This window comes from Leptinotarsa decemlineata, unplaced genomic scaffold, assembly GCF_025532065.1.
Source record: "Leptinotarsa decemlineata unplaced genomic scaffold, Ldec_3_MD MMD2_tig00000251_RagTag_RagTag, whole genome shotgun sequence".
In the NCBI taxonomy this organism is placed as follows: Eukaryota; Metazoa; Arthropoda; class Insecta; order Coleoptera; family Chrysomelidae; genus Leptinotarsa; species Leptinotarsa decemlineata.
The window spans coordinates 2739834-2765964 of NW_027412547.1; the positions used below are offsets into that span (position 1 = coordinate 2739834).

General features: G+C 31.4%; 3 protein-coding genes across 8 annotated transcripts in view; all 3 read left to right on the forward strand.

Moving 5' to 3' along the window:
• Positions 1–16373, forward strand: part of LOC111504537 (uncharacterized) — a 41150-nt gene extending 24777 nt beyond the window's left edge. Inside the window, exons 2-3 of one of the 6 annotated variants that reach the window (XR_012465070.1) lie at positions 847–3277; positions 5656–5792. Coding sequence is in view for 3 of the 6 variants with exons in the window: in XM_074173509.1 (XP_074029610.1) it covers positions 5656–6899 (1244 nt within the window). In the remaining 3 variants the exon portion in view is untranslated. Of the gene's footprint in view, positions 1–846; positions 3488–5655; positions 7558–14363 lie in introns of those variants that run through there. The other 5 variants (XR_012465072.1, XR_012465071.1, XM_074173510.1 and 2 more) reach the window with 5 other exon arrangements.
• Positions 16374–18883: 2510 nt separating this feature from the next.
• LOC141481638 (uncharacterized) lies at positions 18884–21700 on the forward strand. The gene has a single exon (XM_074173514.1). The coding sequence runs from the start codon at positions 19030–19032 to the stop codon at positions 20101–20103; it is 1074 nt and encodes a 357-aa protein (XP_074029615.1). The 5' UTR covers positions 18884–19029; the 3' UTR covers positions 20104–21700.
• Positions 21701–22193: 493 nt separating this feature from the next.
• Positions 22194–25592, forward strand: LOC111504534 (uncharacterized). Its single transcript, XM_074173508.1, has 2 exons — positions 22194–22768; positions 23953–25592. Exons 1-2 carry the CDS (start codon positions 22324–22326, stop codon positions 25518–25520), a joined length of 2013 nt encoding a protein of 670 aa, XP_074029609.1. The 5' UTR covers positions 22194–22323; the 3' UTR covers positions 25521–25592.
• The last annotated feature ends 539 nt before the right edge of the window (positions 25593–26131 follow it).

Below are 26131 nucleotides of genomic sequence, written 5' to 3' on the forward strand. Positions count from 1 at the left end.
TTGATAAAAGATTAGTTACCGTTTTTGCAGGCTTTGTTCAACCCATAGAAATCTACAGGGTGGTCGAGTGTACCAATTTAATCGAAATTAAACGACCTCATGCATTTATTTTTATGATATTTAGTATGTTATAAAAATATCTTTACACTTTTCCGATGTGTGTATTTGGCATTCTATTTCCCCAACATTAAACAAAAAATGTGGGAAACTTTCAGAGAAGGGAGGAAATATGATGGAATCGGCCGATACTTGATGAAAATCCATAACTAACGTATTCCAAAGCGAAACACGTGTTGCGTTTTTGTAAAACAATTTAGTGAAAATCTCACAATAAAGTGTTTTTGGAATACGAAGGGAGGAAAGTAATACGTTATAATAAGCACTCTTTACGAATATGTGGAGATCATCAATATAAGTTTCTTTCAGATACAAAGTGTAAGAATGTCGCGACTTATTTCAAACATATGAACAATGAATTACAAGAAAATCGCCATCTTTGTCATAAATATTTTTGCTGAAAACGCTTTTTGACACCATATTGAGTATTAATCAAAACATTTGTTGATAGTGTTAGTGTCTTGATGATATTAAATGCAGCATTATCTCCAGCAACTATATGAGTGCAACTAGTATATACAAGAAAATATTTCCGACTTTTAAATAACTGAGATATTGTGCCTAACTAATAAGTACGTGGTTCAGAGAACACTCATTACTTCGAGTGAGCCTAAACGACTAGATTGTAAAATTATAGCTCCACACCTATCTACATCTTATCATTTCAATAATCTGCTTTCCAACAGTCACTACAGTTCAGAGTGAATTTTCATAATTTCTTTTTCACAGAATCTGGATCTCCAAGCCTTCTTAAAACACAAGAGGAAACAATGTTGAAGCAGGAAATCGACAACAAAAAATCATCATCTGACCCATCACGAAAAAAGTTTTCTGTTGAATCATGTGACGAAATTTACTCACAGGCTTCAACCCCAACTAGTAATGTGAAAAAAATGTTCACCTGTGAAATATGTTCAAAAATTTTCATGAATGAGAATACATTGAGAGCTCATCAAAAAGTCCATACTGGTGGTGAACCGTTTTATTGTAAAATATGTTCAAAATCTTTTACTCAAAGATGTCACCTGAAAAATCATGAGAAATTTCATACTGGAGAAAGGCCTTATCATTGTGATATATGTTTGAAATCTTTTATCAAGAAGGGTCATTTGAAAAATCATGAAAAGTTTCACGATGAAGAAAGGCCATATCATTGTAACGTATGTTCAAAATCTTTCGTTCACAAGTATCATTTGAAAAATCACGAAAAGTTTCATACTGAAGAACGACCATATCATTGTGAAATATGTTCAAAATCTTTCACTCTCAAAGCCACATTTAAACGCCATGAAATAATTCATGCGGTAGAAAGACCTTTTACCTGTAAAATCTGTTCAAAATCTTTCATTCAAAGAGGTAAACTTGTAGAGCATGAGAGAACTCATAGCGGAGAGACTCCATATCAGTGCAAGATTTGTTTGAAATCATTTTCTCAAAGTGGCGCGTTGAAAATTCACGAGAGGATTCATGACGTAGACGGTTCATTTCAGTGCGAAATATGTTTAAAATGTTTCACTCTGAAAGACAAATTGAAAATTCATGAAAGAATTCATACTGGAGAACGACCATTTCACTGTGAAATCTGTTCAAAGTCTTTCACTCGCAGAGGTGTTTTGGAAACCCATAAAAAAACTCATACTAGCGAAAAAAAATTCCATTGTGAAATCTGCTCAAAAGCATTTCTTTACAAAGGTAATTTAACAGCTCATGAGAAGACTCATACTGAGGAGAAATTATTTCATTGTATTATCTGCTCAAAGTCTTTTATTTGTAGGCGTTATTTGAAAAATCACACTAGGTCACATACTGGCGAGAGACCTTATCAGTGTAAAATTTGCACCAAGTACTTTACTACCAGCAGTTCTTTAAAATCACATGAAAATACCCATACTGGAAAAAAACCATTTAGTTGTAAAATCTGTTCAAAATCTTTCACTCGAAATGGGCATCTGAAAGATCATGAAAAAGTACATTCTTGAACAAAAAACTGAAAAAAAAAATCGTTGAAGTACTAGTCTTGTAATAGAGCAAGAATTCAGTTTCATTCTAAAATGACTGTTAATTAGTGATGGGAGAAACCTAATTAATATTCCTTCTTGGTTATGTAATCAAAATAAGGTTGTTGAGAGAAGTTGTTGATGTAGTAAAATAAATTTTAATGGAAAATAAGAATCGCCCTTTACGTATTCGATAGTATTCTTTTTGAATGAAGGAATCATTTATTTCCCTATCAAAAAGTAAAACTTTGAAAAAACACAGAATTTTTCTAAGGGTATGAAACTCTCAATTGAAAGTTTCAGACGAAGACACTTTATCACCTCATTGTTACATTTTTGGATAACTTGAAAAACGAAACACTCGTTTCTTTCATTATTGAACTGCTTCACGTGTGATGCTCTTTAGTAGCTTCTTCAGGAGGTGTACTTATGAGCTACCCTAAAAATAATTCATGTGAATAAAATATATTCGTCATAAAATTTTCAAAAACTCGTTAAGAAATCGAAAAAGAATTGAGTTTCTTGGGATGTAGGGGTCTATTGGAATAAGGTGAATTTTCATTTTTCTCAATTCATCAATATCTATTTTGAATTTCATTAGTGCGGACTTCCATTGTCTATTGTATAAAATGATTTGAAATCCCTGAAAGAACTAATAAAAAAAAGGAAGAATTAAAAATGAATAGCTGAAAATAACAATTATATTAAGCAAAAAAACGTGAAATGAAATAATAGGAAAATAAAATACACTCGCCCATTTGACTAACTCGATTTCGGCTCGCCAACGCTGAGCAAGAAGTCACGACATACGCTCAGCAATAATCACACATGTGTTAGAAGAGTTAGGAATTACCAAGGAGCAAGATATTTCTACAGAGCTGCAGCCACATAACCTCAAAAAAGTTGTCGTCAACTTGAGAAGTTTATGAACTCGTTCGATCAATATGTGTGAATCCATTCAGCTTAGATTTATCACCAGATCAGTTATTCATCTGGGAAATCAGCATCATCTCAAGTGGAAGAGTTCCTTTTGAATGTCCAAAAAATCGGTTAAGAATTCTGAGTGTGCATTTGATTCAAAAAGATTTGAGAAAGTCATCAAAAAGACACCCATACACAACTTTTCAACTCTACTCTAAAGAAGAAGTCTGTGAGAATTGGAGGTAAGCATCAAGGGATCAAGCTACAGCGAGATCTATTTGGTCGTTTGCTGGGAATTTCAATGGACCACCAAATTGATGTTTTAAAAATGTTATAATTTCCAATTACTCCAGTACCTCTTGCTTTATGTCACATAGATTGTGGTTTCTGTAAAACTGATAAATATGTACTTGTGAAATGCATTCAACCAAATATAGATTAAAAACCGCCAAGTAGTACAGATGTAGCCTTAATTGATGGATTTTTCATACTTCATTCTATGAAAGAGGTTCCCAAAACGTTCGGAAGTATTTCGAAGAGATTTTTGCAAATGGTATCTAAATATTCCGCCCAAAGATTTGATTTAATCTTAATATATATATATATATATATATATATATATATATATATATATATATATATATATATATATAAATAAAATATAAAAAGAATTGACACCAAAATTAATCAATGTATTCCGAAATAATAACCTCAAAATATCTAAAACAAATGTCACTATTTGAATTGAAGGGGTTATATTTTTAGGAGTGATTAATTTTTGGGAAAGAAAGTTTTTGGCTTTCTACTACTCCATCTGATAAAAAAAAATTGATTACTTCCTTCCTTTCTTTGTAAGATTCTCTCATCCTTTTTTTTTGTATCAGATGGAGTAGTAGAAAGCCAAAAACTTTCTTTCCCAAAAATGTCACTACTATATCTAAATTATACAGTAAACTAAAAGATCCAATTTCAAATAAACAATCCAATTTAGTATACAAAATTTCTTGTACGGATTGTTCTAAAACATATATAGGACAAACATCTAGACCTCTAAGTAGTCGCATCACTTCCCATAATAGCGACTGTAGACGTAATGTTAATTCTTGCGCATTAACAGAACATGTTAATTCAGAGGATCATAAAATGAATTTTGAAAATTCAAATATTTTAGATAGAGAAACCAACACAACTAAAAGAATACTTTTTAGAATCATACATATTAATAACGAAGAACATTCAATGAATAAACGAACTGATATTGACAGTCCCAGCAAAATTTACACGTACCCACTGAAATATGATAAAGAAAATGAAAGATCTAGTAATTCGACTATCATTCAGAATTTTCCCGCTTGATTGATTTCATATTGATTTCAATTTAAGAACCACCGGTAGACAGCTGTTTCAGCCTATTGGGCATCGTCAGTACCGGGCAGGCGGTCCTCGATTGAAGACAAAATGAGAAAAACCAAGGAAATACTTGATAAAAATAGCTGCGTAAACGCAAGCGAAACATAAGTGCAACCACCTATTGGTGTGACACCCAAGTCAACTTGCCAAGTTTTTATGTCAGTGTTGGTGGTTTGACCAATCAACCGACAACTGCGGTAGCAGAAATTTGGGAAGCTAACCTGAAATGCCATCGGAAAACGAATCCACATGTTTCTAAAAATGATATGAAATCTAGAAAAGTTAATGCAGTCAAGCTGCACCTGGCTCTTAGACTATAAATGAACACATTGAGTTGAATATTAGAACTACATCCAATGACTGATAGACAAATTTTGAACACTTTTAATATGTTTTATATGTACCTATATTTTATTTTATATTTTCAACAAGTTTTGTAAATAGTCCAACTCTAAACTTATATTTGTATATTGTATGCTCCATCAATTACTTGATGTTGTTATGTGTAAATACCTAACTATTCAAACTATTATATTTATCTTATCTTTATTACTACCATTGGACTTATCTCATGTCAGGTAAATGATTTATGGAGATTAATATAATAATCTATCTATCTATTTTTATCAAGTATCCTCCTACTATAGTTTTGCACTCCCTGTAAGATGGAAATTATTTTTGTATGAATGTATAAATTGAGAAAAAATAAATCCTTTACTTCAGAATTTGAGCATGTACTATTGAGTACATAGATCCTTCTGAAAAAAGTTGTATTTGCAAGTAATCTAAGATTTTTATCACTTTTTCCTTGGATGTAAGAATTCTTGGGGTTCATTTTCTCTTGAGCATTTTATCATCGACGCCACTTTTATTTTATTTCATTTATTTTAACCATATTATCAATCGAAACATTGTTGATAATATTATTCTCTTAATAGCAGCATCTTTTTCAATAGTTACAAGTACAACTAGTATTTACAAGAAAATATTTGAAACTTCTGAATAACTCGAATATCAAGTCCAACTAATGAGTATGTATGTCATTACTTAAATAGGTGGTTTTTGTAAAACCCTTTTTAGTAAAAATCAAACTTTAAACTGCAGTAATGAGTTTTTTCACGGTCATTACTGTTACTGAGCCTAAACAAATATATTAGGCATTCCTAATTATTATAATTCAGAGTGAATTTTTATTATTCCTTTTTCACAGAATCTGGAACAACATGGCTTCTTAAAACACAAGAGGAAACTATATTCAAGAAAGAAATTGCCAACAAAATATCGTCGTCTGATCCATCTCTAAAAACGTTTTCTGTTGAATCACAATCTTCAACAACTAGTAATGTGAAAAAAAATTTAAATAGTGAAATATGTTCGACATCTTTTTCCCAGAAGAGTCATCTGAAAAGTCATGAGAAATTTAATTCTGAAGAGAGGCTATATCATTGTAAAATATGTTCGAAATCTTTTGTTAAGGAGAGTCGTCTGAAAATTCATGAAAAGTTTCATACGGGAGAAAGGCCTTATCATTGTAAAATATGCTCGAAATCTTTCGTTCTCAGGGGCCATTTGAAAAATCACGAAAAATATCATAGTGAAGAAAGGCCATATCATTGTAAAATCTGTTCTAAATCTTTTGTTGAGCAGGGTCATCTGAAATCTCATGAGAAGTTCCATACTGGAGAAAGTCCATATCATTGTGAAATATGTTTGAAATCTTTCACTCTCAAAGCCACATTTAAACGTCATCAAACAATTCATGCTGAAAAAAAACTCATTAACTGTGAAATCTGTTCAAAATCTTTCAATCGAAAAAGTAAACTTGTAGAGCATAAGAGAAGTCACAGCGGAGAGACCCCATATCAGTGCAAGATTTGTTTGAAGTCATTTTCTCAAAATGGCGCGTTGAAAGTTCATGAGAGAATTCATGACGTAGACAGTTCATTTCAGTGTGAAATATGTTTGAAATGTTTCACTGTGAAAGATAAATTGAAAGTTCATGAAAGAATGCATACTGGAGAACGACCATTTCACTGTGAATTCTGTTTGAAATCTTTCACTCAGAGAGCCGTTTTAGAAACTCATAAAAAAACTCATACCAGCGAAAAAATATTTCAGTGTCAAAACTGTTCAAAATCCTTTCTTTACAAAGGTAATTTAAGAACTCATGAAAAGACTCATATGAAGGAGAAATTATTTCAATGTGATATCTGCTCCAAATCTTTTGTTTGTAGGCGTTATTTGAAAAATCACACCAGGTCACATACTGGTGACAAACCTTATCAGTGTAAATTCTGCACAAAATCCTTTACTACAAGCAGTTCTTTAAAAACCCATGAAAATATCCATACTGGAACAAAACCATTCCATTGTAAAATCTGTTCAAAATCTTTCACTCAGAAAGGTCATTTGAAAGAACATGCAAAAATTCATTCTAGAAAAAATCCTGACTGAAAAAAATGTACTCCTAGTCTTGTTATGAAGCAAGAATTCAGTTTGATTCTGAAATGACTGATATAATAATTATTGATGGGAAAATAAAGTTAGTACTATTTGAATTTGTAAAAATAATATGATTTTCTAAAAGCATTGAAATTAAAGTTGAATTTAATTCATGAGTTTTTCAAATTCACTTCGAAAAGTATTCAAATTGATGTTTCAAATGTTGGGTTTTAATTTTTAAAGGGATTTGTTTCTAATGCATATATTGGCAACAGCGCCTATATCAAGTTGAAATAATTTATACATACGTAGATATTCTACTTTAAAAAAGGAAAATTATCTTTATAAATCAACAATTAAGACAAAATATAAATTATAGTTTAATACCACAAGCCACATGAACAACAGTTGTTTTGTTATTTATTTATATAGAGGAAGATAGGTTAGGTGCACAAAATGTCATATGTCACAGAATGTCTCGGAACTCGGAACATAAATAAACAGAACAACACGCCTCTGAAATATGTCATCTTTGTTTGTCTCGTACAGGTAACAGATTCATTGTTCTTTATTAGCTATAACCGATGTTGCCAAATGGTGAAATAGAAACGAATCCCTTTAAATGTTGAATGCATTATTTCATTCCTCTTTTTTAAGTATTTAAATAATTTTTTAAAGAAAAAGGTTGAAATGATAAGTTTAAAATGCGTTGTTTTAGAGCTCTTTCATGAAAACTACTTGATTTTCGTCAGGAGGAACATTCCCCATTGCGCCAAAAAGTTTGGTTTAGTTATTTGATAATTGAAAGACAATACAGGAAATGGGGATTGATGAATAGCAAAAATAATAAGAATGTTAATTTGTAAAGTGAACAAACTATTGTGGCCAGAAATAAAAAAGAATTGATAATGGGTTGAACAAAGTGAAATGGTAGTCATGTATACAGTGAAATGAAATGATCAAGATGAATGACAAAAGAATCATCGGGCTTCTCAACTTTCTACTTTTCCAACACTACACAAAGAATATTGGAAAACTTCTGAAGAAAAAAAGGAAATGGTCAACTCCAATGAAAATTTTTTACAAAGATGTGTAGATCATGCCTATACATTTCTTTCAGATACTATCTGGAAGAAAAAGTCCATCTGAAACAACTACTTTCAAATACACGAATTGAAATGTAATTGAAACAGATGTCATTCACAGAAATGCTACATCCTTATATAACATACTTATATAACTTACATAGAAAACACTCAAACTTCTGGCGAACTTCAAAGTTTTAGGTTAAGACACTCATCATTTCCTCATCAGCAGCATCTAAGACAACTTTTCAAGAGGACTCTCTATCACTGTATTAGATAATTCTGTTAGTTAATTTAGTCCCAGCCATAAGAATTTTGTTTTAATTGAAAAGGAAGCATTTTTTGAAGAAATTAGATCCTTACAAATACTTTCTTGACTGTCTACTCCTCCATTATTACCTAAATTGAAAGGGATATATTTTTTGTTTGTATCTGAGAGAAACTTCTCTGCATGATTTCACACCATTGTAAAGGGTTTTTATTGAAGTTTACCTACTTTCTTCTGAAGTTTCCTACATTTTTGTATATTAATGGGGAAGTAGAGAGCCAAGAAGCTTTCTCCCAAAAACCAACTCTCATATTCTTTTTTTTTTAATTTAAATTCGTATTTTGTATTGAAAATTTTTGAACAGTGACACTTGGCCGCTTATAAAAAGTTTCATTAGTGTACACCTAGATCAACATGTAGTAGTAGTAGCTCAATTCCAATCTGTAAGCTAAACCAGTAATATTGTTCAGTAGCTATAACTCTAAGTTTGTACTTCAGCAAATATTTGCGATTTGCGAAGCCCTCTGTTAACTCTAAATAAAATTTTTCGAAATGGATCGTTTTGGTTTATAAAAATTTGTTTGAACGAGTTTTTTGGAAATTAGTGAAGTATTTCCCTCCAAATAATTATGTTTTCAAGTCAAAAATAGACTCGTGATGAATTTTATTATGATATTACTGAAAAATGACAGCTCCTTTTTAGGGTTATTAAAGCATTTGCCTGGGTACCTATATCATGATATTCTGCTCAGAAAACTACCATTCTGGAATAGAGTAGACGAAATGCTTTTTTTAAGTTATATATAACTGGTAGAAGTGAAATATCTTACCTGTCTTATAGAAGAATGCTGGAACATTGCCCAAAGCTATTGGTCTCTCTGTAAGAGGTTTACTGACAAACTCAGCTGTCTAAACGATCTCCATGACAATGCATAGTTGATTATCAATGTATTGTTGATTTCTTATGGGTTTATTTTTTTAAATTATGATTAAAATTAAACAGATTGAACTGTTTCACGTGTGATGGTCTGCAATGGGTGATAACAGAAAATAAAAATAACTGCACGAAAAACTTTGAAAATTTATTACACGACTGTTGTGTAATTTGTAATATTACAGGCTTTTAAAATGAACCGTCGTATACAGGATACTGTCTATTTATCGTTTTAGCAAACATTTTTTTTCGTAGTGGCCATAATTTCAAATCTAGCTGTATTTTTCAATGCTGAACAACTTTTTTAAATAACATTTTCCGAGACTTATCAAAATAAGAGTACTTTACTATTGTCATAAAATTAAATATTTGAAGGCCCCTCGTATATTAAGTGTGTTTTACTGTATTTTGTTGGTGCATGTTTAGTTTTAGGGGATGCACAAACTTATATCAAGAATAACTTTTTGTCGAAAAACCCTTAATAAATGAGTTTTCCATATGGTGCACACTATGGGGATGACACTGTATCTGTCCTGAAAATTTTGATTGCAAATTTTAAAAAAGGAGTGTGATTTTTGTGAGTATTCAAAACCGTATGTAGCCCAAAATATGTAAAATTGTGTTTTTAAACAATTGATACTATAATGAAAATTCTACCTACTATACATGAGTCTATCTCAGAAGACATTACCAAAATTGAAAATGGTATGACTAACAAATTATCTCTCAGTATGTACATAATAATAAATTTCTGGGACTAAATATTGATGAAGTTTAAGGATGATATAATCAGTTTAAGAAATAGCTTGCCTCAAGTTGTCAAGCTCTGAACATCCTATTTTGCACTAAAATTATTTATGAAATGACTTGTGGGAAGTTGCTGCAAAAAACTTCTCAGGAATACGTACAAGTCATTATTTGAAGTCTGAGTTTTTAACAGTAGGCATTATTTATTTTGTGGGACACATATTTCTTCATATAATACTAGTCAATAAAACAGTATTGTACTGCCTATTCCGGTAGGTCCTATTTATTTAAATCAAACTGTCCAATCGTCCTGTCAGTTAAAATAAAATATATCAGGTGTTTCAATATTTTCAAAAAAGCTGTTAAAAATGCTACTTGCTGTTGTGGCTTATTTATACAGTTTTGGAGTATTTTGGTGATGCTCTCAACTTTCATTTACAACCTTTTTATATCAATGTGTTTATGTTAGTATATATATTAGTTAATTTAGTTCAATTTTTTTCGACTCATTTATGTTCTGTTTGGTTTGATATTGTAATTGTCGAAATATATGCATGTTTTTTGATTAAAATGTTTTCTATATTTTATTATCGATTAAGTAAAGGCTCATTCTCTCTTATCCGGATGTTTGGATTTTTATTGCAAATCACAAAATAGCTCATTGTGTGTGTGTACTTCACATTGTCTTGTGAATAGTTTATCTGCTGTCAGCTGCCATATTCTTTCAATAGGATTGAATTTATTTATTGAATTAGGATTCCCTAATATACAGGTTAGCTAACTTAAAATATAATGTAATCAACAAAATTTATGTAAATAATTCAACTTTATATACATACATAATTTGAACTGAACAAAAAGGAATTTTTTAATTTCCATCACGAATATATTTCAACAGTTCCCTCTTGAAAATCTTTAATTATAGAGTAGATAGGTAGGTATAGAGTAGATCACATGAAAATTAGTCAAAATTTTGGGTATTCGAAGTAATGGTTTCAATTTTGAGTTGTGGAATTCAGTCAGGAATCATTTTGAATATGAAACAATTGCGAAATTGAAAGAGGTGTATTCGAAAACAAATCTTTAATTAATAACAATGTAAATAATATAACTTGATAAATCATTTCATAAGAATGGTAGGTACCTAGAAATAAGTCATAAAAATTGTTCAAAGTGATGCCCATTAGATATTATACAGGCTTTGAAACGTCGAATCACTTCTCTCGTACAAGTCGCTCTTATAATATCAGGCGTAATATCACTGCACGCTAGTCGAATTTTCATTTTCAGATCATCCACATTCAAAGGGGGAGTAGTGAAAACAATATCTTTTAAATAACCCCATAGGAAAAAATCAAGCGGTGATAAATCTGGGGAACGAGCCGGCCACCGAATTGGACCCTTATTACCAATCCATCTATTTGGGTACATTCTATCCAGATATTCAGTAACAACCTGTGAATTGTGAGGAGGAGCACCATCTTGTTGCCACCAAATTCCTTGTCGTTCTGCTATGGGAATATCTTCTATCAACTGGATCAAATCATTTTCTAGAAAATGTAAATATCGCAATCCATTGAGATTTTCATTGAAAAAGTAAGGTCCTATGATGCGGCCATTGAACAAACCACACCACACATTAATACCCCAAGTAGTTTTAAAATTACTTTCGCGGATCCAGTGGGGATTTTCTTGAGACCAATAGTGACTGTTATGTCGATTCACAACTCCATTATTGTGGAATCGCGATTCATCGCTCCACAAAATTTGACTGAATATGTTAGGACTTTCATGTAATATTACCTGAATACAAGCAATAAATTCAAGTCGTCGTTCAAAGTCCGTGGGTTTCAAACCTTGTACCAACTGAATTTTGAATGGGTGGTATTTATTTTCTTTCAGAATTCTCTGTACATTAGATTTACTCACACCGACTTCTTCTGCAAGAGTACGGATAGAAACATGTGGATGAATAATAATATAAGCCAACACATTGATCTCTAAATCTTCAGTTCTAACAGATCTCGTATGATGACGATGATGACCCAGTTCGCAATTTTTCTACAACTCTCGAAAAAGTCATTCGTGACGGAATGGGTCTGTCTGGAAAACGTTCTTGGTATAGACGTTGTGCTTGACGGCAGTTTTTCTGACATTCCCCAAAAATTAATAACATATCAATGCAATCACTTGGACTAAACGCGAAAGGCATACTGGAGTTTTCCCACAAAGAACACAGTTACTGTTTTGCAAAGAATCACTGAATCGAACTGACAAGTAGATACAATTCAACAACATTTGTTACTATGGCATCAACAAGCATAAGCTACTTGATGAAATTGTGCAATATAAAGCAATTCACCCTCAAGTTAGTCACATTCTCAAGAATTTCAATATTATATTCAACTGATATCGTATTGTAGAGGTGAGAATAATGGTTTGTATTCAGTAGTAGTCTAGTTCAATTTAATAAAAGATATAGACTGGATTCGTGTACGAGTAAATAAGTTTTTTTGAAACTTTATATTTAAGGAAAAGTGCCATAACTCAACAACGCCGTAACCGAATTTCAAAAACCAAACATGAAATGATATCAGAATTTAACGTAGCATCTGAATATGTAATGATATACAGGGCGTTCTATTTTAAAAAATGGAATTTTGGTCTGTAGCACCTACACCAAACACCCTGTATATTTAAAAATTATATCAAAATATAGCTCTCATGAACTCCTAAAACTTTTGTATGAAACATTTTTGTATATATCCTTCAACAAACCAGATATTGCCTGTCACATAAAATGTGGGACACCCGGTATATATATATATATATATATATATATATATATATATATATATATATTACAATGTAGGTTTTCACGGATGGTAGAATATGATGTGTTGTTCTTCCGGGTGTTCATCCGTTGGGTACTATTCGATAGTCGACGTTTCGCCATCATCTCAGATGGCATTATCAAGACGAGTTACTGCTTCGCTTCGAGAGGTGTAACTGATGTTAGGTTCTTCTTCATATAAAAACACCACAAGAAGAACCTAACATCAGTTACTCCTCTCGAAGCGAAGCAGTAACTCGTCTTGATAATGCCATCTGAGATGATGGCGAAACGTCGACTATCGAATAGTACCCAACGGATGAACACCCGGAAGAACAACACATCATATATATATATATATATATATATATATATATATATATATATATATATATATATATAATACGATAATTTGAACTCATTTTGATTACTGTCCAACACTTCTCAACCTATTTGATGCAAACTCTATTATCCTCTTTGCAAAAACTACAAAATAGATGTATGCGTATACTCCTCAAATGTAATAGATACACCCCTATAATGACCATGCTTCAGGTTCTCGATTGGCTATCTGTAAAAGACAGGCTTTCCTATTTTTCCATGATATTTATTTTCAAAATTATTACTGGAAAATTTCCCACCTATTTCAACCAGTTCATAACTTATCAAAATGAAATCCATGATTACCCTACACAATGGAAGAAGAACTTATATGTTACCCAAACAAAATATACCATGACAATGAATTCTCTTTTCCACAAGGGTCTCTTGGACTACAATAAACTTCCCAATGATATTAAATGTAGTGACTCCATTTTGATTTTTTAAAACAGTCTAACTAAATATCTGAAAGAAAAATATGTTTGAGTTTAACATATCTTCCACATTTATATCAGCTTTTCAGTTCATTGGTCTATCGGGAGTTGTATACTCCATTCTCTGATTTTATTTATTTTTATTATGCTTGTTATACTTTTGCTTGTATTTTCAAAATGTGATTGTTATAACAGTATTATGTATATTAGGATTCCTATATTAATAAATGCTCTTATTATTATATATGTGAAGAAGTTGAAACAAATTATTCCAGGCATATTAAATATGTTCTGTGATTCCAAGAGTTACCTGATTTATATTAAAGTTCAAGTATTTCAAACTCTTTGCGGCATTTGTGTGGTAACCATTTTAATCGTAAAATTGTGCAAAATTCAGACAAGCATGGCTGTGCTTCAAAAATGTGAATATGATCCAAATCGGTAGGTTATCCAAAGAATATTGAATTTGGTTTTGAAGAAATTCCAAATGAAAGCTAAATTCAATGTGGGATGGAAAAAGATTGTTTTTATAATGTCGAGTCCAACTACGTCTGACCACATAAAAACTCCAAAATGCTCTAGAAAAGCACCTTCCATTACCAATCGTCGGTTTTATCTAGGTTATTTTCATAGAAGAGATGGTGAATTTGATATCTAAAAGCCTTAAATCATTTTTCTTTCAATGCCTAAAATCTTGCTGAGAAATTCATAGCTTTCAACCTGTTCCTTATGCTACATTTTAATAACTTACTTTTCAACAATTGCTATAATTCAGAGTGAATTTTTTTTCACAGAATCTGCATCACCACGGCTTCTTAAAACAGAAGAGGAACCGATGTTCAAGAAAGAAATTGCCAACAAAAAATCCTTCTCTAAACCATCACGAAACAAAATTTCTGTCTACTCAGCCAGTAATATAAAAAAAAAATTTGCTTGTGACGTATGTTCAAAAGTTTTCAATAATGAAAATAAGTTGAAAGCTCATCACATAACCCATACCAGTATAAAACCTTTTAATTGTAAAATATGTTCAAAATCTTTTGGTCGAAAAAGTCACCTGAAAAGTCATGAAAAAATTCATACTGGAGAAAGGCCATATCATTGTAAAATATGTTCGAAGTCTTTTACTCTGAGAAATTCATTTAAAGATCATGAAAAAATCCATACGGGAGAAAGACCTTTTACATGTGATATCTGTTCAAAATCTTTTATTCAAAAAACTAAATTGAAATACCATAAGCAAATTCATACAGGAGAAAGACCATTTCGTTGTCAAATCTGTCCAAAATCTTTTATCCAGAAGGGAAAACTTAAAGATCACGAAAGAACTCACAGCGAAGGAAACCCATACAAGTGTGAAATATGTTTAAAATCATTTTCTCAAAGTGGTATGTTGAAAGTTCATGAAAGAATTCATGACGGAGACCTATCCTTTCAGTGTGAAATTTGTTTGAAATGTTTCTCTGGGAAAAATAACTTGAAGGTTCATGAAAGAATTCATACGAAAGAGAGGCCTTTTACATGTGAAATCTGTTCAAAATCTTTCACACAAAAAGGCACTTTGGAAACCCACAAAAAAATTCATACTGGCGAAAAAAAATTCCATTGTGAAATCTGCTCAAGATCCTTCCTTTATATGGGTAATTTGAGAACTCATGAAAATACTCACACTAGGAAGGATTCATTTAATTGTGATTTTTGCTCAAAATCTTTCATTTGTAAGCGTTATTTAAAAAAGCATATCTTGTCTCATACTGATGAGAAACCTTATCGGTGTAATGTTTGCACAAAATCGTTTACTACCAGTAGTTCTTTGAAAATACATGAAAGTATCCATACTGGGAAAAGACCGTTTAATTGTAAAATCTGTTCAAAGTCTTTCACACGAAATGGTCATTTGAAAGTTCATGAAAAAATTCATTCTAAAAAAAAACCACCTCACTGAAAAGTAATTTTATTGCAAGGACGAAGGTTATATGCCAAGGACTTCCTTCGTCCTCTTAGTCCTCTGATGAGGTATGCCGCAGTAGCAGGCGAAACGTTTGTTACTTTTGGTTCCATTTGACCACGGATTTTGTTATCTCAAAAATAGGTACTATTTCAATATGAAAAGAAATTCTACTTTCTTTTACACACCTTATATTAAGTTTAGCACTTTTTTTAATGAATAATTTTCCCATCACTGAATATACCTTTACACTAGATATATAAACTTATAATTGATGTTCACTGTATTAGCGTTGAAATTGAAGGTGAAGTTATATTGCTTTTCATTAGTTCGGACTTCCATTGAAGTTATATTGTTTGCGACAAGTTGAAGAACGATGCATTAAGGTTCAAGAGAAACGACTGGGAATTTTTAAAGAAATCGACTTGATTCATAAACACCTCATATTGTTTTGGAAAGATTTTGAGCAATAATCTTATGAAACCAAATATAATACATCTTCAAATCTGCTATGTGGCAAATTTTGTAATAGTAATTATAATAAAATGCTTTTCGATGATGAGGCTTATGTTATAGTTTTTGCTCTCAAGATATATTTTAAATTAGTTGTATTTCCAATTTAAGCATAAACTCTTTACTTTTGATCACATTTCATTAATTCAGCTACATTATTTTCTGCACATTTGTGCTGTTTGTTTATACATCTTTACTTTTGTTCCTATTATAATTGTCCTTAACACGCATGTTTTTTAAAAGTATTCCCATGAAGAATTTATTTTTAATTGACTTATAGTGATTGTAAGATTTTGTCAATTAGATGTAATAATCTTCAGAAAATAGAAAATATTTTATTTGATTAATTGTTTTCTGTGAAGATCATTTTGATGTCTCTAGTTGCATCAGCTTCTTGTATGTCAAGCCAGACACTAATTTTAAATGTACATACATATAAAAAGGAAAAGACACAAATATGCCTTTGTTGCCTTATATCATCTTTTTCTGTATTCAAAGGAATCTCAAAAGGTGTATATGTGCGGCTGTAGATGTTTCACATCAAAAATAGATTAGAAATGCCTGTTTTATTGTACCATTTCTATAACAGAATCTACAATACCACGACTTCTTAAAATACTAGAGGAAACATTCAAGACATATGAAGAAATCTACTCAAAATCTTTATATCTGACCAATTATATCAAAAACACTTTTTTCTGTGAAAAATGTTCAAAAAGTTTCATTAATAAGAATAAATTGAAAGCTCATCAGATACTAGTATGAAAACATTTAATTGTAAAATATGTTCAAAATCATTTGTTGTGAAAAATCACCTGAAGATTCATGAAAGAATACATACTGGGGAAAAACCATTCAACTATGAAATTTGCTCAAAATCTTTTACTGAAAAAAAAAATTTAAAAATTCATGAAAAAACTCATACAGGAGAAAGGCCATATCATTGTCAAATATGTTCCAGTATTTTGGTCTCAAAAATTCATTGTTATATCATAAAAGAATTCATTTAGGAGAAAAACCATTTCACTGTGCAATCTGTTCAAAATCTTTCATTCAGAGGGGCAGTTTGGAATACTACAAAAAACTCATTCTGACGAAAAGAAATTCAATTGTGAAATTTGCTCAAAATCTTTCTTTTACAAGGGTAATTTGAGAACCTATGAGAAGATTCATACAAAGGAGAAATTATTCCATTGGGATATCTGCTCAAAGTCTTTCATTTGCAGGCCTTATTTGAAAAATCATATTAGGTTGCATAAGTACTGGTGAGAAACCTTATCAGTGTAAAATTTGCAGAAAATCCTTTACTACCAGTAGTTCTTTGAAAACCCATGAAAATAGTCATTCTGGAAGAAAACCATTTCATTGTGAGATCTGTTCAAAATCTTTCATTCAGAAGAGTAATTTGAAGTATCACGAAAAAATTCATACTGGAAAAAGCCACCTTACTGAAAAAACATTTTATTGAAACCGTGAATTTCTCAGTTCTCTTAATGGGGATTTTTCAAAAGTTCAGTAAATTTAATAATAACACGGTTTCTGGACCAGAACAAATCAATTTTTTATTCAAATAACACTTTATTGTTAGATTTCACTGGACAGTTATAAATGTAAAAAAGTCTTTATGAGAATCATAACAATATCCTTTCTTTCCAAAACGTTATTTTTGTTCGTTCGTACAGACTTCATTTCTTTCTTCGTGTATCTTCAATATAATTATGTTCATTACCTATATTAAACAAAACATTTGGACTCTACGGGAATGAAAATAACTAATCACCAAATCAAGCGAGTGTTTTGATTAGCAAAATGATCAGATGTGACTAACTATCGTCCTATCGCTCTTTTGAGTATTTTCTCAAAAATCTTTGAGAAACTAGTTAACGAGAGAATGGCTAACTTTTTGTTGAATTTTGAGATTCTTACTGACTGCCAGCACGGTTTTCGTAAAGGCAAGTCTACACAGTCAGCTGCCTGTAGTTTTGCTGAAATCATCTATAACTCCCTAAACAATGGTATGCACGTGGCAGGAATATTTTTTGACCTCTCACGTGCATTTGACTGTCTATCTTATGACTTTATTGAAACCAAACTTTTTAATCTAGGATTTAGGGGTGTATTTTTGCAATAGCTCAAACATTTTCTTTAAGACCGTACAATGTTGGTAAAAATAAAAGATACACTATCTGATCTTCAACCAATCAGTTCAGGAGTTCCTCAAGGCTCTGTCCTGGGACCGCTTATCTTTCTATTATTCGTCAATGATCTACCCAAATACTTCAACATCAACAACAATAGTCTCACTCTCTTTGCTGACGATACCTCGTTAGCGGTGTCAGCACACAGCCTAGAGGAATTAAAGTCACCAACGGAAAGGTTTATAACACACTTCTTAGATTGGTGCAAGTTGAACAATCTGATTGTTAACTTGAATGAAACGAAATGTATCCATTTTAGTTCTTCCATCGGTCTTGATAAACATCCTACTGTCTTTGATATTAGAGGGGTGGAATTGGTATCAACGAATTTTACATATTTATATATATATATATATATATATATATATATATATATATATATATATATATATATATATATATATATATATATATATATATATATATATATATATGAAATAATTATGTATGTCACGAAAACATCATAATTTTAATCTAACTCAGATTTAATGTAGGTACTTGAGGGAAATCAGATGTGAATTAAAATAATATTTCTTGTATTCAAAAACTGCATTGAAATTTGTTTCTTGCATTGACAATTTTTTTCAAACTTGTTTACAGAAAATTCAACATCGCCACTGTTTCAAAATGACATTCAAGCAGGAGAAAGAAATTACTACCAAGAAACCATTACCTGATGACCTATCAAGCAAAGAGTTTTCTGTTGAACCCCATGATGAAATCTACTCAAAATCTTCAACTTCAACTCATGCCAAAAACTTTACTGAAGGAAAATTATTTCCTTGTGAAATATGTTCAAAAATGTTTATTGATGAGAAAAAAATGAAAGCTCACATTAATATCCATACTGCTATAAGGTCATATCAATGTAAAATATGTTTCAAATCTTTCCACGAAGAAAGAAAACTAAAAATTCATGTAAGAGGTCACACTGCGAAAAAACTATTCAACTGTGAAATTTGTTCTAAAAGTTTTATTTCTAAAAGTAAATTGAAAGCCCATGAAAAAACTCATACTGGAGAAAGGCCATTTCGTTGTGAAATTTGTTTGAAATATTTTTCTGAAAAAAGAATACTGAAAGAGCACGAAAGTACTCATAATAAAGAAAAACCATTTAAGTGTAAACTATGTGAAAAAAGTTTTGTTTCTAAAAGTAAATTGACAGTTCATGAAAGACTACATACCGGAGAAAACCTGTTTAATTGTGAAATTTGTTCAAAATTTTTCATTTGCAGAAGTAAATTGAAAGAGCACGAAAGCACACATACTGGAGTACGACCATTCAACTGTAAGATTTGTCCAAAAAGTTTTATTACTAGAAGTAAATTGAAATTTCATGAAAGAATTCATACCGGAGAAAAACTATTTAGTTGTGAATTCTGTTCAAAATTATTTATTTGTAAAAGTAAATTGGAAGAACATAAAAGAACTCACACTGGAGAAAGACCACTTTGCTGTGGGATCTGCTTAAAATCTTTTTTTCAAATTGGCAAATTTAAAGCTCATGAAAGAATTCACACTGGAGATACATTTCAGTGTGAAGTATGTTTGAAATCTTTTTCTGCAAAAAGTAAATTGAAAGTACATGAAAGAATTCATTCAGGAGAAAGGCCATTTGGTTGTGAAATCTGTTCAAAATATTTTAAGCAAAAAGCCAGTTTGGATTCCCATAAAAAAACTCATAGTAGCGAAAAAAATTTTCATTGTTCCTTCTGCTCAAAATCGTTCCTGTATAAGGGTAATTTGAAAACTCATGAAAAGACTCACACAAAGGAAAAACTATTTCAATGTGAAACTTGCGAAAAATGTTTCATTACCGGTAGTCAGTTGAGAAGACATGAACATTCTTATTCTGAAAAAGACCTTGCAATGTGAAATCTGCAATCAAAGTTTTACTACAGTTAACAAAAAAGCTGATAAGTATGCTAGACACGGAGCACCAATTTCATCTACGGGCTCTGAATCAGCAGTGTGAGTACCAAAATCTTTGGCATATTGGGAAAACATACATGGGAACAAACACAGAAAGATCCTTATGAAAGGGCCATCTCAGAAGATTATATGACAGACCTGTTTTAACAAAGTAGGGATCGGCTCAAAACAATTATACAGAGCTTCATGAAAAATGAGTAATTAAACTTACTATACGACAAACTCAAACTGGAGATATTTTCAGTTATCCATAATTGTTTGAATGCGGTGTGCCACAAGGTACCGTTTTGGGACCCTTACTATTTGATATCTGTTCAGCCGAAACTTGGACTGAATTGAAAACCATCATTCTAGACGATATCAAAAGTATTAGTCAGTGGTTTGACAATATTTTTCCAACAATAAACTTTGATAAAACCAAATACAGTTTATTGTATTCGTTTGAAACTTTATACAAATAAATTGTATTCGTTTGAAAATTTCCTTATAGGAGACCCTAATTGCAGATAATGTAACAAAGGGACATAAATAGCTCTTCTTGTTTCATACGAATGTAAGGCAATTGATCACAGGAGATAAGCAATGTTACATTACATCCATAATATGATAAAACATTCCACAAGAGGGTACAGAATTTTTGAGATAGATGTTTTGAAAGAGATATGGGAAAACCCAATAAATCCATGAGAATGAAATGTTTTTTAAAGGGTCAGAAGAAATAAAAAAGTCTAATGAGTTCCAAGAACAACAAAAAAAGTCTTCATTGACGTCCCTCGTCGATGATTATATATAAAGAACATATATACATTTTATGAACAAACTAAGATATGAACCTTACAAAGAGAACTTGCTGTAAGGTTAACTCAAAAATAAAAACCAAAGTATTCTTCAATTTATAAACATTTGTAAACTTAGACTTCACACAGGTATTTCATAATTTGTATGAACATTTCAAAAGTAGTTTAATTTTGATTAGTCAGATCTTCAAAAATATTTTTAAAAGTTTCAATTTTTTTTTGAGATATATATATAATGATTTTATTTTATTTTCAATTCATCTGGTATTTTTTCCACTTATTTCAGTTTGATATAGTGTTATGTGTATGATCATTAAATTTGATGTTTTATTTATTTTAAAAAAGTTAATCATTCTGTAAATATATAATTGATATTATTACAATGTGTTAAAAGAACGATAAAAATAAAATAAATACAACAATAAAAATTAATTGGCGCTCCGGGGCGACTTCATTGATTCCAGTGGCGCATTAGCTTTTTCAGCTGCAGGAAAACCCGGAAAAACCTACAGCACCACATCATCTGAAGATCTTGATCTAACAATGTCCTCTCTCTCATAAAACAAAATTTAGGGTGTCTCCAGAGGCTCCAATAAATTCAATGCATCGCCAGAACACTTCGTGACACGACTATCGTCAAACTTAAACCAGTCCGTTTTCTTCTTTGACCAAGGCGTAATAAAGACCACATTCAACGCCAGAACCACAGTGAACAATGACTGCATGAATATTATAACAGTGGTCTGCTAGGTTGAAATGTTCATCTATTTCGAACCTTCCAAAGAGTTATCGGGAGGAGTTTGTTGTTCAAATGTATCTATTTACTTAACTCAACCAAACATCATATTTTAACTGTTCTGAAAATCGACCAATACAACCATTTCTAATTTATTAAAAATTAATATGTTAATCTAAAAAAGTGTTCGTATTTTTATATAATTGGATGTAATACAAAGCCAAAAAGAGCCATAATAACTTGAATATATCGCATTTCATTCTTATCCACAGCAAAGCACCGCGACAGAGATTCGAGAACAAGAACTAGCGCCAGTGACCAGACATTCATGACGCTCCGTAAAACGTTATACGCGATACGATACTCTGCGAAACCGTTTGCAAAATACCGTATATTCCTAAATACTACCGGGCCGGTAAAGTATTATAAAATCGCACTCCAAAATTCCGTTCTTCAAATACCGACCCATATCTATTATAAATAAAACTTTTGACGTATGTCATCTGTCATGAATTATTTTATTAAGGTGTTGTCATTTATATTGTCAGAAAGCAAAATATTTTCAAATATTAGAGGAAAGTCGTTTTTAAATTATAATTAAAGTTTGTCAGTTAGTCTGTTAATTCGATAATGGCTACAGAATGTAAAATATCAAATAAAAAGGAATCGAAACTCCTTGTTTCTGAGGAAGTAATTTTTGAAAAAAATCAAGTCAAACTGGAACCCCACATTGACAAGTTTAGTCAATATGAAATTCACAATAGTGATGATTCTACTGAAAAAGACTATATGGCCAACAAAAATAATTCCAGTATTGGAATCAAAGTGAATATACTTGAGGAGGAACTGTTCAAAACAGAAGAATCTATTGATATTCACTATGAAAATCTGAAATCTGAGAATAAAATACTAGGCGAACATTGTGAAGTGTGCAGCAAAAGTTTTATTATTTTGGAAAACTCCAAAGAGTTCTACCCTGACTGTAGCTGTCAAAATCAATATAATATGTTGAATAACTCAGGAAATGAAGATGTAACTGGGGATTCGAAACTGCCTTCTACTGCCATCACTTCAGGTAATATTGAAAATCAACGAGAGAATTGAGGTGGGTTCATGCATCACTTTCAATCAAATTGCAAATTTTTTGTAAGAGTTCATGTTAGTCACCATTTGCTATTCCTTCATACTTAATGTGACTTGCTACTCATAATTTGTGACTCGTAAGACTCAAATATGGTGCGGGAGTTTTACCTTCATACTGGATTTACGAACTTTGAATTCATGTTAGCAGAATTTACCCTACAACTTGAAGGGAAGTTTTCATATTGATTCATTTAGTAAAAACTGAGAAAAATGTTATATATTGAGGTTTGTGAGAAACCAATGCACAGTAGAATTTATCTACCTTTACGCAATTTTCCTAATCTAGATACAGCTATTAGCTCACCAAACTACCTGTTTTACTCTAGAAACATTAGTTGTCCCACTTCACACACAAATACAATCTAGCCGATATGAAAGGAATGATAATGGCTTGAAAGCAACACTGTAGTTGCCAATAGCTTCAAAAAACAGAGCGAGAAAAGGGGTAGAGATAATGGGACTGAAAAAAAATTAAATGCAAGTAGGAACTGATAGGAAAAAACAGTTTTACAAATTCCATAATTACATCAAGAAAAGAAATATAACATGAAGTTGACACAAGCTTGTTTAAAGTCATTTCACAAGCTCCCTAACCTTGGCTTTTCAGTTTCTATAGAACGGCTCGATGACTAGGTCTCCCAGTGATTATGCTTGGCATTATCCTGAGTTTGTTGACATTAGACTGAGAACCTTGAGTGCATGAGGATGTTTTAAAAAAAGCAGGGGGTACAAACGAGGACGCAACATTTTTTTAAAAACGTGTGTATCAAAAATGCTGCTTAAAATTTAAACTCGTATAATAGAATCGCCCCCATAATAAAAGTACACTTCAAAACTTTGAAAAACAAATTTAGTCACCCCAGATAGGAAAATGCAAGTCAAGATAATGAGTAATAAATTAGCCTACCATTATTTCCCATTTAAATTATTGGTAGTGCAGGTTTTTGAGTTGTTTCTGCGAGTTTATAATTAAGTGAGTGGCAAATATTTTATTCAAGTTTTAAATATTGAATAGTTATAATTTTTCCCTGAAAATGGATGCTGCAAGGAAATTAGATTAGAAATACTGCGGCATTTTCTTTCTTCAAGAATTGAACATTTTTATAATTTTTACAGAATCTGGATCACTGCTTCTTGAAACGCAAGAGAAAATTATGCTCAAGCAAGAAGATAAAACGACTATCAAAAAACCACCAGAATCTTCATCTTCAAGTAGTACCCAGACTAACAATTTTAATGAAGAGAAAACATTTTCTTGTGGAATATGTTCAAAAACTTTTATAAATAAGAAAAGAGTGAAAGCTCATGAAAAAATCCATACTGTTGTGAAATCATTTCAGTGTGAAATATGTTTGAAATTTTTCTCCACATCAAGTAAATTGAACGTTCATGAAAGACGTCATACTGGAGAAAAGCCATTTAATTGTGAAACTTGTTCGAAAAGTTTCATAACTAGAAGTGAATTGAATATTCACAAACGATTTCATACTGGAGAAAAACTTTTGAGTTGTGAAATCTGTTCAAAATCATTTGTTTATGAAAATTATTTGAAGGAGCATGAAAGTACCCATACTGGAGAAAAGCCTTTCGATTGTGAAATTTGTTTGAAAAGTTTTGTTTCTAAACGTAGATTGAATGAACATAAAAAAATTCATTCCGGAAAAAAACCATTCAAGTGTGAGATTTGTTCGAAAAGTTTTTTTTTTAGAAGCAGATTGAAAGAGCATGTGAGTACTCACACTGGAGAAAAGCCATTTGTTTGTGAAATTTGTTTGAAAACATTTATTTCTAAAAGTAGTTTGAACGTTCATAAAAAAATTCATACTGGTGAAAACCTCTTCAATTGTGAGACTTGTTCAAAGTTTTTCATTTCCAAAAGGGAATTCAAAGAGCATGAAAATATGCATACTGGTGAAAAACCATTTACTTGTGAGATTTGTTCAAAAAGTTTTATCACTAAAAGGAAACTGAAATTTCATGAAATAATTCATACGGAAGAAAAACTATTCAATTGTAAAGTCTGTTCAAAATTATTTATTTGTAAAAGTAAGTTGGAAGAGCATGAAAAACATCATACTGGGAAAAAACCATTTTGCTGTGAAATCTGCTTGAAATCTTTTTCTCAAATTGGTAAATTTGAAGCTCATCAAAGAATTCACAATAGTTTTCAATGTGAGGTATGTTTAAAATCTTTTTCTGCAAAGAGTAAATTGGAAACTCATGAAAGAACTCATACAGGTGAAAGGCCATTCAGTTGTGAAATTTGTTCAAAATCTTTCACCCAAAAAGGCAGTTTGGATTCCCATAAAAAGACACATAGTGGCGAAAAAAATTTTCAATGTGGGTTGTGTCCAAAATCATTTCTGTATAAGGGTAATTTGAGAGTTCATGAAAAAACGCACACGAAGGAAAAACGATTTGAATGTGAAACCTGCAAAAAATGTTTCATTACCAGTAGTGACTTGAAAAGTCATGAATATACTCATTCTAAGAAAAAACCTTTTCAATGTAAAATCTGCACAAAAAGTTTTTCTAGAAGTAGTTATTTAAAATTGCACCAGAATATCCACACAGGAGAAAAGCCATATGGTTGTAAATTCTGTTCAAAGTGTTTTGCTCAGAGCAGTACTTTGAAATATCATGAAGGTACTCACATTAGAAAAAACAATCCTGATAAAAATTGATTTTGTTTTGTAAGTAGGATGGATATTTTGTAAAATCACTCATTTTAATAAAGTTGGATTTCATTAAGGAAATTTGTACTAATTTATTTGAATCAAGTCAATTTTTTGATGAAACTAACATTGTTTTCAAACATTCCATCATGAATACTCTGACCTGTTACTTGTTGAAAATTAATAACACTGTAGAATTTACACATTGAATTTTATTTGAAACGTGCTTTGATACACGGTAGCTTCACCAGTAACTGATGAAGCCACCGTTTGGCAAAACGTGTTTTGAATAGAATTCATTGTGTGAAAGCTATTTTTCTTTTACTGTGGTCTGCTAACCTTTCGTCTACTGCGGTATACATTATCAAAGGCGATGTGGTAACAAAATGGTTTAGACTTTCGCGGCTGAGGTTTTCAGTGTCACTGTTTTTTGAGTTTGAAAGCCGTGGATTTTTGGAATTTCTTCCTGATGTTTCGCTGGCGCGAGTGGCTAGCTTCTCCAAAGGTTTAACCATCATGGCTTGCTGTCCCATGACTAACTTTTAGGTTTCGTAAAGAGTATTTATGCTTTGTCAGGTAATCAGTTGTATTGGTACCTGTATTTGTACCTGTACTTGAAT